This window comes from Ailuropoda melanoleuca, chromosome 16 (genome assembly GCF_002007445.2).
Source record: "Ailuropoda melanoleuca isolate Jingjing chromosome 16, ASM200744v2, whole genome shotgun sequence".
NCBI classification, from domain to species: Eukaryota; Metazoa; Chordata; class Mammalia; order Carnivora; family Ursidae; genus Ailuropoda; species Ailuropoda melanoleuca.
In genome coordinates, this window is record NC_048233.1 from 66,127,117 (window position 1) to 66,140,115 (window position 12,999).

At 47.5% G+C, this 12,999-nt stretch overlaps 1 protein-coding gene across 1 annotated transcript in view; it reads left to right on the top strand.

The window, feature by feature from the left end:
* The first annotated feature begins 317 nt into the window (after positions 1 to 317).
* The window catches only part of LDLRAD3 (low density lipoprotein receptor class A domain containing 3), a 226,796-nt gene continuing 214,114 nt past the window's right edge, over positions 318 to 12,999 (top strand). Inside the window, exon 1 of the mRNA XM_034645435.1 lies at positions 318 to 871. Coding sequence (XP_034501326.1) covers positions 841 to 871 — 31 coding nt within the window. The 5' untranslated portion in view covers positions 318 to 840. The remainder of the gene's footprint in view (positions 872 to 12,999) is intronic.

The window sequence follows — 12,999 nt, forward strand, 5'->3', positions numbered from 1 at the left end:
AATTCACCCATCTATTCATTGTGGGAGACATAGTAAAAACCAAGAGATATAAATAGAATGAAAAGTTAGGGAAATAAAATCCATTATGCAAGGGCTACTTTTATGGTATCAGATAAGTAATTTCATAGCATTAAGCATTAAGATAGATAAACAGGGTTACTGCAAATAGCTAAAGGTTCATTTAACAATGAATATCTGAGAATTCCATATAAAAAGACATGAAGAATTAGGAACATAATTAAAGGGTGCTTTAATTCATAATTGTGGAAGGTTCTTCAAGTATAAAATTAGCTAGTGCTTGCCAAATTTTGGAAGGTTAAAATACTTAAAGAATACATAATTTTAATATTTCCAAGAAAACGTCCATGAGAAGAGGGAAATGCAGACGGAAAGTGTGCTGGTGTCTGCAGCGCAGAGTGGTGGGTGGGCCTGACACCTTCCTCTGGACACTCCCGGCAGCCTTTCCTTCGCACACCTGCTCCCTGGGCTCGTGGAAGTGTTTGCTAACGGAAGCTTTGGGGATAAAAAATCCTCCCTGCTAATGAGATGAGAAAGTTGATTAAGCTTCCAGTTGGGCTGAGCAGGTCTGACACCAGCGGCTGCCCAGGGGCAGCGTCTACACAGGAGAGTTTCCAAGGGCAGTTTCGGGCCTGCCAGAGGGATGGTGAAGAAGACTTCGAGAAAGTTATTGAGAAGGAAAGTCTATTTTTGCTTTTATAGATCGGTAAGCATTGCTGGTTTTTAAAGTATGAGCAGACATTTTCCTGGTTGAGCCGAGTGTGTTTTCTCCTTTGACATTACAGCATAAGGATTATCGTGGAGAGCTTTGCTACTCAAAGGATGGTGGACAGGCCAGCAACGGCAGCATCACGTGAGCCAGAATCTATACGTTAGCAGGATCCTCAGATGAGGGGCGCCTGGGTGGCTCAGTTGGCTAAGTGTTGGACTCTTGATTTCAGCCCAAGTCATGATCTCAGATCAAGCCCTGCATCAGGCTCTGCGCTGGGCATGGAGCCTGTTTAAGATTCTCTCTCTATCTCCCTCTCCCCCTTCCCCTCCTAAAAAAAAAAAGAAAAGAAAAGAAAAACAAGATCCTCAGGTGACTTACGCACATAATGAAGTTCAGGGACGTGGTGCTGGGGTTATAGGCTTTCAAGGGAGTCAGCCTGGGTTCACATCCCGTGCACCGCCGTGACCTTGGCCAAGTTTCTTAAACTTTAACCAACACACTGTGTCTTCCTCTGTAATAGGAATAATAATGGTCCTTGCCATATGATAATAGTTTAAATGAGCTACTGCACATAAAACATTTAGCTTTTACAATTGCCCACGAAATGTTAGTTGTTTATTTTAATAATTATTCAGGTTTATTATAAAAATTTAGAGAGGAATTTAGAAAAACACAAATTACAGTGCTACAAACTTAGACTGTTAACACATTGGTTTATTTTCTTTTATTGTACATACCTTTGATCATGCTGGGAATGTATTTTCATATCCTGCTTTTTTCATTTGTGAATACAGCATAAGCATTGTCCTTTGTTAAACTTATTGGGGGCAACAAATGGTCTGATATCACAGAATGGCTGGGTGTATTCTTTGGTGTTGGCTATAAAAACCACCTAAACTTAGCAACCAAGTCAGTGGCGATGATATTACCTGCCCCATCTAATTTTATGTAGCGATAGTGATCCCATGGGAGTCATGTATTCAAAAACATCTTGTAATAGGTAAGATAGTGTTCACATCTATGTTACTGTAAGTGGCTCGTGTTAACATGTAGGAAAAGCCAGGAAACATCATTCCCCATTGACTCCGGAATTCCACTTCTAGGATTTTATCCTAATGAAATAGTTTTGAGATGCAGACAAACATTGAGCTATAACGATGTGTGCGGCAGCCTTGCTTTCAAAAGCAAAACACTGGAAACAGACAAAAGAGTCATTAGAAAGTGAGTTATCCCCTTAAATGCTAAAACACTGTGCAGACAGTAACGCAGATGCCATAGACCTGCCCTCTCTATAAGCTACCCACTAGCCCCGTGTGGTTACTTCAATTTAAATTGGTTAAAATTAAATAAAATCAATCAGGAATTCAGTTCTTCATTCATACCAGGCAGGTTTCAGGGGCTCAGTAACCTCATGTGGCTGCTGGCTCTCTTTTTGCACAGCTTGGATGCAAAACATTTCCATCATCTCAGAAAGTTCTTTTGGATGACGCTGTTCCAGAAGAATAGTTGCTACATGGAAAAAAAATTCTTATGAAACAGAAGGATTCAAATTTGGAGAGAGGGAGAGTATATGTGTGTGTTGTAAATTGCCCCCTGGTGCTTGGAGGGACACTGTGGCATTTCCTCATTTTTCTAAATTCAGGCAAATCTGGCCCTCATAGTCCCCACTCACCAAAAGCTTGAGATTTGGTGCAAGTTGGTTGTTGAATCCACCTCCCTCTGCAGGTTCTTTCAGAACCCTGGGGACCTGACCTGGATACTGGTATTGCTTTTGCTTTTGCTCCAAAGCCTGTTGCCTGGCATTGGACCTTCTGTTCTACCCAACACTTCAATCCATCGCTTCACACGAATTCACTCCCCGTATGTTTCACAGCAGTGATTTACAAGAGTTGGGGGGAGAGGAAACCACTATGTCCCTTCCCCGTTCAGATTGGTAGAGTAGTGTTACTGATGGGGGCAGGGGAGGCTGAAACCATTTACAGCAAACGGTAAACAGTAGTAACAACAAAACTCCTCTTGATTCATTTGGAAATATGTGCTCTGCTTTCTTCTGGCTTGTGGATCCTAGTGGGGATGTTGCGGGAGGGCTCTGCGGAGGTAGTCCCTCCCTCCCCTGTCCCTTCCAGCAGCCCCTGTGCCCAGGCACCCAGGCCTCGGCAGGAATACTCCCTTCACCTTGCCAGTGGGGTCCTTTGAAACAAATAACCCTTGCTCTGACTTTCTTGGAGATGGTGTTGGTGCCCAGGCAATCCCTGTCTTCTCTTGGATTTTTAGAAATGATTCCGGCCAGCTTGACTGAGAAGGGATGGTGTCTCGCGGCTCCTTCCTTCCCCGCAGCTAAATGCAGCCATTATGTGTGGAGTGTATGCCCTTGTTTACTGTCTGGTCTGACTATTGATTTAGACCGTGTCTGTGTTTGTACAGTTTCTCAAAGTTTCCTCTTCACCCTTCAAGACCCTGCCAGTGAATCTCCTTGTCTAGAAAGCAGTCCTCCCATAGTTGACCCCCAACCACAGAATTAAGTTGACCTTTTCGAAATTTGATATATGGGGATACTGTGAAATGATTCCCACAGTAAGTTCGCTTGGCATCCATCACCTCACAGTCACAGATTTTCTTTTCTCGTGATGAGAAGTTTTAAGATCTATTCTCCGGGAACCTTTCAGACCTACAGTACGGTGTTGTTAGCTGTCGTCACTATTATGACTGGAAGCATGTACCTTTTGACCACTGTCCCCCATTTCTCCAGCCCCACCCCCTGCCTCTGGCAACCACCAGTCAGTTCTCTATTTCTATGAGTTTGGCTTTCTCTTTTTTTTAGATTCCCCATATAAGGGAGACTCCATACAGTATTTTTCTTTGACTTTTTTCACTTACCATAATCCCCTCACGGTCCATCCGTGGCATCACGAATGGCGGGATTTCCTTCTTTGTTAAAGGCTGAGTATTATTTCATAATCTCCCGTCTTAACGGCTTCCCCTGCCTTCCGTCTGCCTTTGCCTTGCATCTTGTGGGACTTGACACATGGTATTCCAGCGTATCTGTGCTCATCCCTACATTGGAGTGGTTCTTAAACCTAGATGATTATGAGTAACCTGGGTGTTTTAAAATAACTTGCTGTTTTAATTACTTTAAATTCTGGAATCTTTCAAACATCATAAAAAAACCCTAAGAATAATGTAATAGATACCAATGTACCTATCACACAGATTGGATTTTTAACATTTGTTATTTTAATTCAGGTTTTTTTTTTTTTAAAGAGAAAAGCAGATACAGATCTGATCAAAGACTTTCCCTCATCTCATGACTTGGTCTTTTGCTCAGAGGTCACTGCCCTCCTCAGGTTGAGGTATATCCTTTCTGTTCATGTTTTAATCTCTTACTGTCTTTGTGTGTGTCTATCTCCCGTGCATCACGTTTTCAAGTGTACATAAAGGCTGTCACTCTGTATATATTTTTCAACTTACTTTTTATGTATTCTTACAATGTTGGGGTCCATCCACGTTGCCGCATATAGGTGTATATTTTTTTTTTTTTTTTAAGATTTTTTTTTTATTTATTCATAAGACTGAGATAGAGACAGCCAGCGAGAGAGGGAACACAAGCAGGGGGAGTGGGAGAGGAAGAAGCAGGCTCACAGCAGAGGAGCCTGACGCGGGGCTCGATCCCATAACGCCAGGATCACGCCCTGAGCCGAAGGCAGACGCTTAACCGCTCTGCCACCCAGGCGCCCCAGGTGTATATTTTTTTAACTAGACTCTACACCTGACGTGGGGCTCAAACTCTTGACCCCGGGATTAAGAGTCCCATGCTCCACCGACTAAGCCAGTCAGGTGCCCCAGTATAGAGGCAGGTTTTTAACTGCTGTGAGGTTTTCCGTTTTATGAATATACTGCACTTCATTGATTCATCTCTCAGCAAGAGCTTTCGGCTGTCACCACGACGGGCCCCGCTGCTATGGAGATCCTGTGCACCAGAGCAGGACTTGATAATATTCTCGAGGTAGAGTTGCCAGGGCCAAGGCTTTGCATGTTTCTAACCTGACCAGACCTTGCCAGCTGACCCTCCGAGATGGTCCTACCCTTCTCTACCCCATCTTCTAGTCTTTTAGCATTTAGGGTTCTTAGTTTCCCAGGGGCACAGTGGTATCGTGCTGTGGTTTTAATGTCCTTTCCCCTGATGACTAGCCTGGGCAGTGTGGCAGGCCGTGGCCAGGCCTCAGCCCTCCCCGCCCTGCCATTCCACCAACATTTGGGTGTAGATGGAGAAGCCTGAGGGCCTTCCTGCAAAGGTTCTTCCATGTTGGTGTGGCAGGAATTCCAGGTCGGGAACTCCAGCTTTTAGGGCTGGCTGATGAGCTCTAGTTCTGCGGGAGAGTAGAATGTTTCCTTTTGACATGGGTTTTGGGTGTCAGGATGCTTCTCTGGCACAGCATCTAGAAGGCAGGCCTGTGCTCGACTCTGTGACAAGGCTGCTGAGACCACCTAACTGAGAATGGGCAAGCCAGCAAAGCTGTGGGGAACCACTTTCCGGAGCGCACCGCTGATGGAAGTATGGGGGCATGATGACCCAGAAGACAGGCTCTTGAATCAATTGGTCTGGGCTCAGATGCTGGCTGTTGACCTTAGGCTGGTTGCAGAGCCTCTCTGTGCCTCAGTGGGCTCTTTAACCCCTGTTGAGGATACCGCCAGCCTCATAGCATGCTTGGGGAGAGTGGACAAGGCCATGCCTGCAAGGTGCCTCTTAGCCAGTGCCCCACATGCTTACCGATCCATGCTCTGAGATGGGGTTTGAGGGCTGGGAGTGTCATTTATGTCCGAATCCCCAGTGCCTAACCCCAGGGCAGGCACGGAAGTGGCTGCTCAGTGAACGTTTGTTGAATGAATATATGACTTTTAACCTACATATGCGCTTTTCTTTGAATGGACAGCAGGTTACTTTAAGGCTTTTGAGTTTTATTCGGAGAGCCATGAGTGTATTTTTAACCAGAGACTGTTGCGATCCTGTTTGTGGTCTTTTTTTTTTTTTTTTAAAGATTTTATTTATTTATTTATTTGACAGAGAGATAGCCAGCTAGATAGGGAGCACAAGCAGGGGGAGTGGGAGAGGAAGAAGCAGGCTTCCAGTGGAGGAGCCTGATGTGGGGCTCGATCCCATAACGCCGGAATCACGCCCTGAGCGGAAGGCAGACGCCTAATGACTGCGCTACCCAGGCGCCCCCTGTTTGTGGTCTTAAGACAAGAGATGAGGACTGTTGGTCCACCTGACATTGATCAATCCTAAAATTTCATGACCTTGAAGTTGGTTTTTTCTGACTCATTTTCTCATGAATTTTAAAAATGTATTCTACCCATTTCCCCCTTTCCTGGATGTTTCTTCCCTGCCTTTTTAGTCTTTCGGAAGTATGCTCAAATACCTTTCTTTCTGTCGGTGGCTCTGAAAATACCGAAGTGTTTGGAGTTTGCCCTTGGGCTTGTCTGCCAGGTCTAGGGGGTGGTCTCCTACACGACCTGGGCTGGTGCTCAGTTTGATTCTGGAAGCAGAGTCCTGAGAACTCTGGATGCATTAGAGTTCTGCTGCACGTCCAGATGGCTCACCTGGGTCTGTGGTGCTGCAGACACTTTGTTCCATAGTGAGTTTTGTATCGAAGGGGGGTGTTCATACCCTGCGGAGCCATCGTGCAGGCGAAGTGACTGGTGGTAATTTTCCATATGTTGGTTCTGTTCTGACTTCGAGGGAATGAACAGCTTGCTTCTGGGAGGGTCTTTACGTTTCCTGGGTTCTCTGGAGCACCTCCTTTGAAATGAGTTCCTAAGGTGAACTGAAGAGCCTCAAAGGTTTTGGAAAGAGAAATGCCCTTTCTCTAAGTACATTTAGAGGGACTGTTTAGAGGAACCCTGACTGTTCCCTTTTCTATTGAAAGAATTTTCATTTCTTTGAGAAATGGAGGATGAGAGCAGAATGGGAAGAAATGGAAATCTCTGTGGACTTGAGTTATTTGCACATATAGGGTACCATCAAAAGGCCATTTAGTGGGTTTAGAAACAGGGATTGGGGGTGGGGGAGAGGGAACAAAACAGAGTAACAGGCTGGCTTTGTAAAATAGATAACACTGCCATTTGGAGAGGGTGACTTGGATGAAGGTAGGAAAATAATGTGGTAAAGATTAAACCCAAAGAAGACGAGCGAAACTACCAGGGAGTCTGAAGTACAAAGTTGTCAGTGTTAATGGGAGAGCAAAGTAGTCAGAATTGTGGGGGAAGGAAGGGCCGGGTCAAGGACAATGGATTTCAATCCCATTGGACTCGAATTTTAGTTACCTCAGACATTGCCTGCGATTTGGGGATGGGCATGCATGCGTGCGTGTGTGTGTGTTTGTGTACACAGCCCTGTATATATATACATGTGTGTGGTTATGTGTACACGTATAAACATTGCTAACGGTGGTCCTGGGAGGACACTTCACGTGGGACACAGGACGTCTTCGTCCTGAATCTGGTTATCTGTTTTATAATGATAGACTGGGGACTACGTCACTAGGGCCTTTCAAAACAATGATTTATTGTTCGCTCACTTGTAAGACATTCTGGCAAGCCCTGCTGGATGTCCAGTTTCCCCGACTTTGAGCGAGGAGTGCAGCGGGAGAGGGAGAGTGCAGATGGATAGGGCTCTGTAAGGCGTGTGTCGTAGCGTGCAGAGCCATCGGTCCCAAGAGTGGCCCGGACCCGACGCTGTGGAATTCCCAGGAGGCCCATGCGTACTCCTACTGTGATGGATAAACAAGGATCGGGAAGGAGGTCCTGATGCGGGCTTCGAGGAAGGGGTGGAAGATAGGCTAGAATGCCAGGCTGACATGGGCAGAGTCCCAGAGGTGGGAGGGTATGCAACATAATTGGGGAACCCCAAAGATGACAGCTTTGCTGGAGTTTCAAGGAACAGTGGGAGCCAAAGCCAGAACGAGGGCATACTGTGCTACGAACACTCCTAACCTGTTCCCAGTCATTGGCACTTCCTGTGTCGCATGCACCACAGAAAATGCTTTATTCAAGATCCCTAGGAGAGGGGTGCCTGGATGGCTCAGTCGGTGAAGCTTCTGCCTTCGGCTCAGGTCCTGGGATAGAGCCCTGCTCAGTGGGGAGTCTGCTTCTCCCTCTCCCCCACCTCTCCTCCTTGCTGGTGCTCACACTGTCTCTCAAATAAGATTAAATAAAATCTTAAAAAAAAAAAAGAAATCCCTCTGAGATGGGGACTGTCACCATCACTACTTGACCCAGTAAGAACTCATGCTCAGAAAAGCCAGTACCTTGCTAGGACATGGGCAAGGGACAGACTGCGGGCCCTGGGCTTTCCTGGCTGGCGGTCCTGTGCTTTGGTGGTGATGAGGACCTCGCGTGCCAGGGGGAGCTTGGGCTTATGTGGTGGGCGTTGGGAGCCCTGGGCCTGGATGGGAGCACTGTAGCCAGACTGGGGTTGGCCGGGACGCAGGCTCCCGTGTGCCCGAGTGCGAGGAGGACCTGGCATGTGCTGTCAGATGCGGGCTGCTGGAAGGGGCCTGGATTTCGCTGGAATGGTGAGAGCAGGAGCTGGGTGTGTAAGTGAGGGTCAAGAAGTTGAGCTGGGGAGGAAGTGCAGGCTGCCAGGCGTCAGGCGAGTCCCAGACTTGGATTGCTGTCTGGACCAGTAAAATGATGAAAAATGAACCCTGAACGGTGGGCTCCTGATGTCGGGTCATCTGCTTTGATTTGATCAAATGAGAACAATGTAAAAAACCCACCCCTTATTATTATATCACTGTTTTATACAAGAAACCATGTTTTACGCCAAAAATGTAGGAATTTCTCATCCTCAGAAAAAAGATGGGTCTTTTCAACAGAATAGTTTATTTGTAGGGTGAATTCCCAGCAATGGCTCCTGAAGTGTCTAAGGTTGTTGCTGACCAGTGAACACCTTGCGGTGGACCTGGGTGTTCCCATACACACGTTTGGGACCCACTGGTGGAGGCTGTTTTGTCCCCAAGCGTGACTTCAGGGGTCGGGGAAGGAAGCTGCAGGACGGAGGGATGGTGGGAGTGGGGGGATGCAGGTACGTGGCGTTCAGGCCTGTGGGTATTTAGGATTTTGAGAAAGGTATTCTAGGGCAGGGAGCTCTGCCCATGTCTGCAGGAACTGGGGAGGGATCTTGTGACCATGGGAGCAGGGAGGAGAGCCAGAGAGATGAGGGAGGGAAGAGCAGTGGAGGGGGCAGACTGACTATTTAGCACCTGGCAGGAAGGCATTAGGAGAGAGCTGCCACTTAATCTTTATAAGAAGCCTTGGGGGGTGGGGAGCAGAGGTCCTGCTAACCCCCATTTGCCAGATGGGGACCCTGAAGGTACATGTGTCAGGTGTACCCGAGTTGTCTCACGGCCGGGTCGCAGAGTTGACGTTTGCGTGGAGCCTGACGCCTTCTTTTATTTCTGCGCGTGGGTCCCTAACTCCGGGATGGCATTGGCATGCCGTTCGGGAACCTTTTCAAGGAGTCTGTTTCATTTATTTTGAGTAACCGTAGTGAGTGTTGAGGCACTTCTGATGCCCTTGGGGACTTGTGTGGTTGGTCGTCTTGTGACCTGGGGACGGTTAAGTTGGCCACACTCCTTGGGTGCAGGATCATCATTGGCACCTGGCAGATGGGACGATACAGGTACACAGATTTCCGTTTTGTGAAGAGTGGCCCTTTCTGAAACGTGTCCGGTGTGTGCACTGCGCCCGGCTCAGCTTCACCATTTTGGACGCGGGTCCGGGTCCTGGAATCGGGTGCATCTCGTGAGGGTGGTGGCTGGGGCTTCAGGCCTCCTTTCTCCCTCTCGTGAAGCCAGAGTTCAGGGAGAGGGAAGGAGATTCCCGAGCAGGCTGGATTCGAGCCCTGACCCCAGCCCTCTCCGTCCAGACTCTTCTCACCTCCCTTCCATGGGGGGCGTCTCTCTTCTCTCACACTGGCGAGAACCCTCTCACAGGGCTTCCCAGAAAGCTCATAATGGAATCTTTGAACTGCTGTCCAAGGACGGTTGCAGAATTTCAGACATTTTCCTCCTTTAATGGAAGCTCTGTCTGGCTAGTTGGTTAACGGAGGCCAGGTTCTCCCAGGCCACTCACTTGCTAATTTCCCAGCGTTATCTGGAGAAAGTCCACCCTGCAGGGAGTTTATGACTTAATGAGCTCAAAGTCAGTCTCACAGTGTGGGCCGCTGCTTTTTTTTTTTTTTTTAAAGATTTTATTTATTTATTCAACAGAGATAGAGACAGCCAGCGAGAGAGGGAACACAAGCAGGGGGAGTGGGAGAGGAAGAAGCAGGCTCACAGCAGAAGAGCCTGATGTGGGGCTCGATCCCACAACGCAGGGATCACGCCCTGAGCCGAAGGCAGACGCCCAACCATGGTGCCACCCAGGCGCCCCGATGGGCCGCTGCTTTGATCGCTCTGACGGGTGTTTAGGTTTCCACCAAGGGGGGGATGAAGAGGAGATTTCTGTGTTGCTTTGCTGGCCGCACCATGTCGCCTGGCTCTCCTGGGAGGGCCCAGTGTGTGCTGCCCAGGATTCAGCCTTCACCCCCGGGCCTGTATCTCCCCTACAGCTTGAGGGCTTCCTGGCCTTTGTTTCTGGAAGTTGTTGCTCGGCTGGAAGGCAGCCAGGTGTTGGAACCAGGGGTATGCACCTTGAGGAAGACTTTTCTGCCTTTAGAGCCGCCCAGGGGGCTCCTTCCTGGCAGACCAGCTCCTCCCAGGAGGAGGCGAATGGGGCCCTCGTGCAAGTGTGGGGTTTTCTCAGACAGACCCACTGACAAAATATTTACATCAGGGACTTGGTACCCAGCCCTGGTTTGTTTGTTTTCAAAGTCTTAACAACACATCGGCCGTAAGGATGCCGGCTTGTTAGCTTTTGGTTCCTTGCTTGCGGTTTTTGTTTTTATGAGGAGTGGAGAAGCCAGGCCTGATCTTCTGAGCAGGAGCCTGCTGTGTGGGAGAAAACCAGTCCCTTGTGTGTCTAATAGCAATGAGGCTCCCACTTGCTGCGCGTTCGCTGTGTGCCCCTGCCTGCAGTGTTCTTGGGGCTTCGCAACATTACCGCTCCCATCTTCCCATGATCTTCCAGGTGGGTTGAATCGTGTCCACAAAAAAAAAAAAAAATATATGTTCCAGTCCAGTTTTGAACGTGACCTTATTTGGAAGTAGGGTCTTTGCAAATGCAGTTAGTTAAGAGGACCTCATACCGGATTAGGGTGGGTCCTGATTCCAAGGACTGGTGTCCTTACCAGGAAGGGACACACAGACACACGCTGAGGACGATGGCCACGTAAAGACACCGGTAGAAATTGGAGTGATGTATATACAAACCAAGGAACGCCAAGGATTGCCAGCAGCCACCAGATGCTAGGGGAGAGGCGAGGAAGCATTCTCCCCTACAGCTTTCAGAGAGAGCACAGCCTTGCTGACACCTTGATTTTGAACTTCTAGCCTCCAGAACTGTGAGAGAATAGATTTCTGTTGTTTTAAGCCACCTGGCTATGACAATTGGTGAAGCAGCCCTAGGAAATAATATAGTAGGAATTACCTAGGAGGGTATTAACCCCATTTTGCAGATGAGCAAACCAAGGCCCAGAAGCATTAAGCGTTCTGCCCCAGGTCACTCCGCTTCTGTGTGGAGACAGACAGTTGGGGGAATGGCATGATGGTACTGCCAAGTCCACAGCTTCAACGGGGTGACTCTCTGATGCCCGCTATTTAGGACACCCGCGGTTCTTCAGCCGGAGACAAAGACAGGGAGTCGCGGGCATGGGGGTGTTGGGGGATCCATCAGTATGTCTTAAGGGAAGAAAGACAGAGGACCAGAGGAAGCACAGTGGCTTAAACTTGTCTTTTAATGGTTTGTTTTTAAATTGGTGGTACATATAACGGTACAAAAATTGAAGAACACACAGTGAGAACATAGTTCCCCCTCTCGCCCCTGCTGTCTTGTTACCTGCTTTACTAGTGACCAGTTTTACCAGTTCTCCAGCCCAGAGGAAACCAGTCCTCAGATTCTTGTGTGTTCCTCCAGAGGTAGGTGTTTAATATAGAGTATATAAACATAGTGTGTAATATATAATACACAGATATGACATTTGTAGTATTTTAATGTCATGGTCTATGTGTAGAATATTGTGTGTATATAGCATCGATGTCATGCCTTTATATCAGACATGCTTTTCTACCCCTTGCATATATTTTTTTGATTTGAGTTTTATCATTTTGAAGAAGAAACACAACCAGATGGTATGATATTCATAAGGTACCAAGGAACACGCAGTGAGAAGTCTCACTCTTATCTAATCCCCGGCCACCCCTAGTCTTCTCCCTGGAGGCACCTGTTTTCTGGTTATTGTTGTTTATTTACTGAATATATCTCAGAGGTCTCTCTGTCAGAACAGAAAGAGCCGCCTCACTTATTTTTATGGTTTATGGTATTCATGGCGCTCTGTTATGTGGCTGTACGATAAATTATTTAGCCTATCTGCTGTTGTTAGCTGGGATGACTTATATCTTCGCTGTGACAAACCGTGTTCTATTAAATAGTCTGATACCTAGGTTGTTTTAAATATCTAGAGAAGTAGAATTGTTGAGTTGAAGAGTTAAGTGCGTTTGATGTTTTGATGGTTATGCCTAATTGCCCTCCAGACAGTCTGTTCCAGTCCGCCTGTCCCCAGCCATAAATGAGGGTGCTGATTTCGCACTGCTTTCCAGCCCACTGTGTCAGCAGCGTTTTATCCAGTCGGTGCCTTATTTTATTTCTCTTAAAAGGAGTGAGATTTTTTTTTTCTTTTCTTTTCTCACCTCTTCTTCTTCTTTTTCTTTTTTTTTTTTTTTTTTTTTTTTTTTTTGAGAGCGAGAGTGCGAGAGAGTGGCGGGGAGGAGCAAAAGGAGAGGGAATCTTTTTTTTTTTTTTTTAAAGATTTTATTTATTTATTTGACAGAGATAGAGACAGACAGCGAGAGAGGAAACACACGCAGGGGGAGTGGGAGAGAACGAAGCAGGCTCACAGCAGAGGAGCCTGATGTGGGGCTCGATCCCATAATGCCGGGATCATGCCCTGAGCCGAAGGCAGACGCTTAACCGCTGTGCCACCCAGGTGCTCCGAGAGAGGGAATCTTAAGCAGGCTCCACACCCAGCACAGAGCCTGACACGGGGCTCTATTCCTTGACCCTGAGATCGTGACCTGAGTTGAAATCAAGAGTTGGACGCTTGACTAACTGAG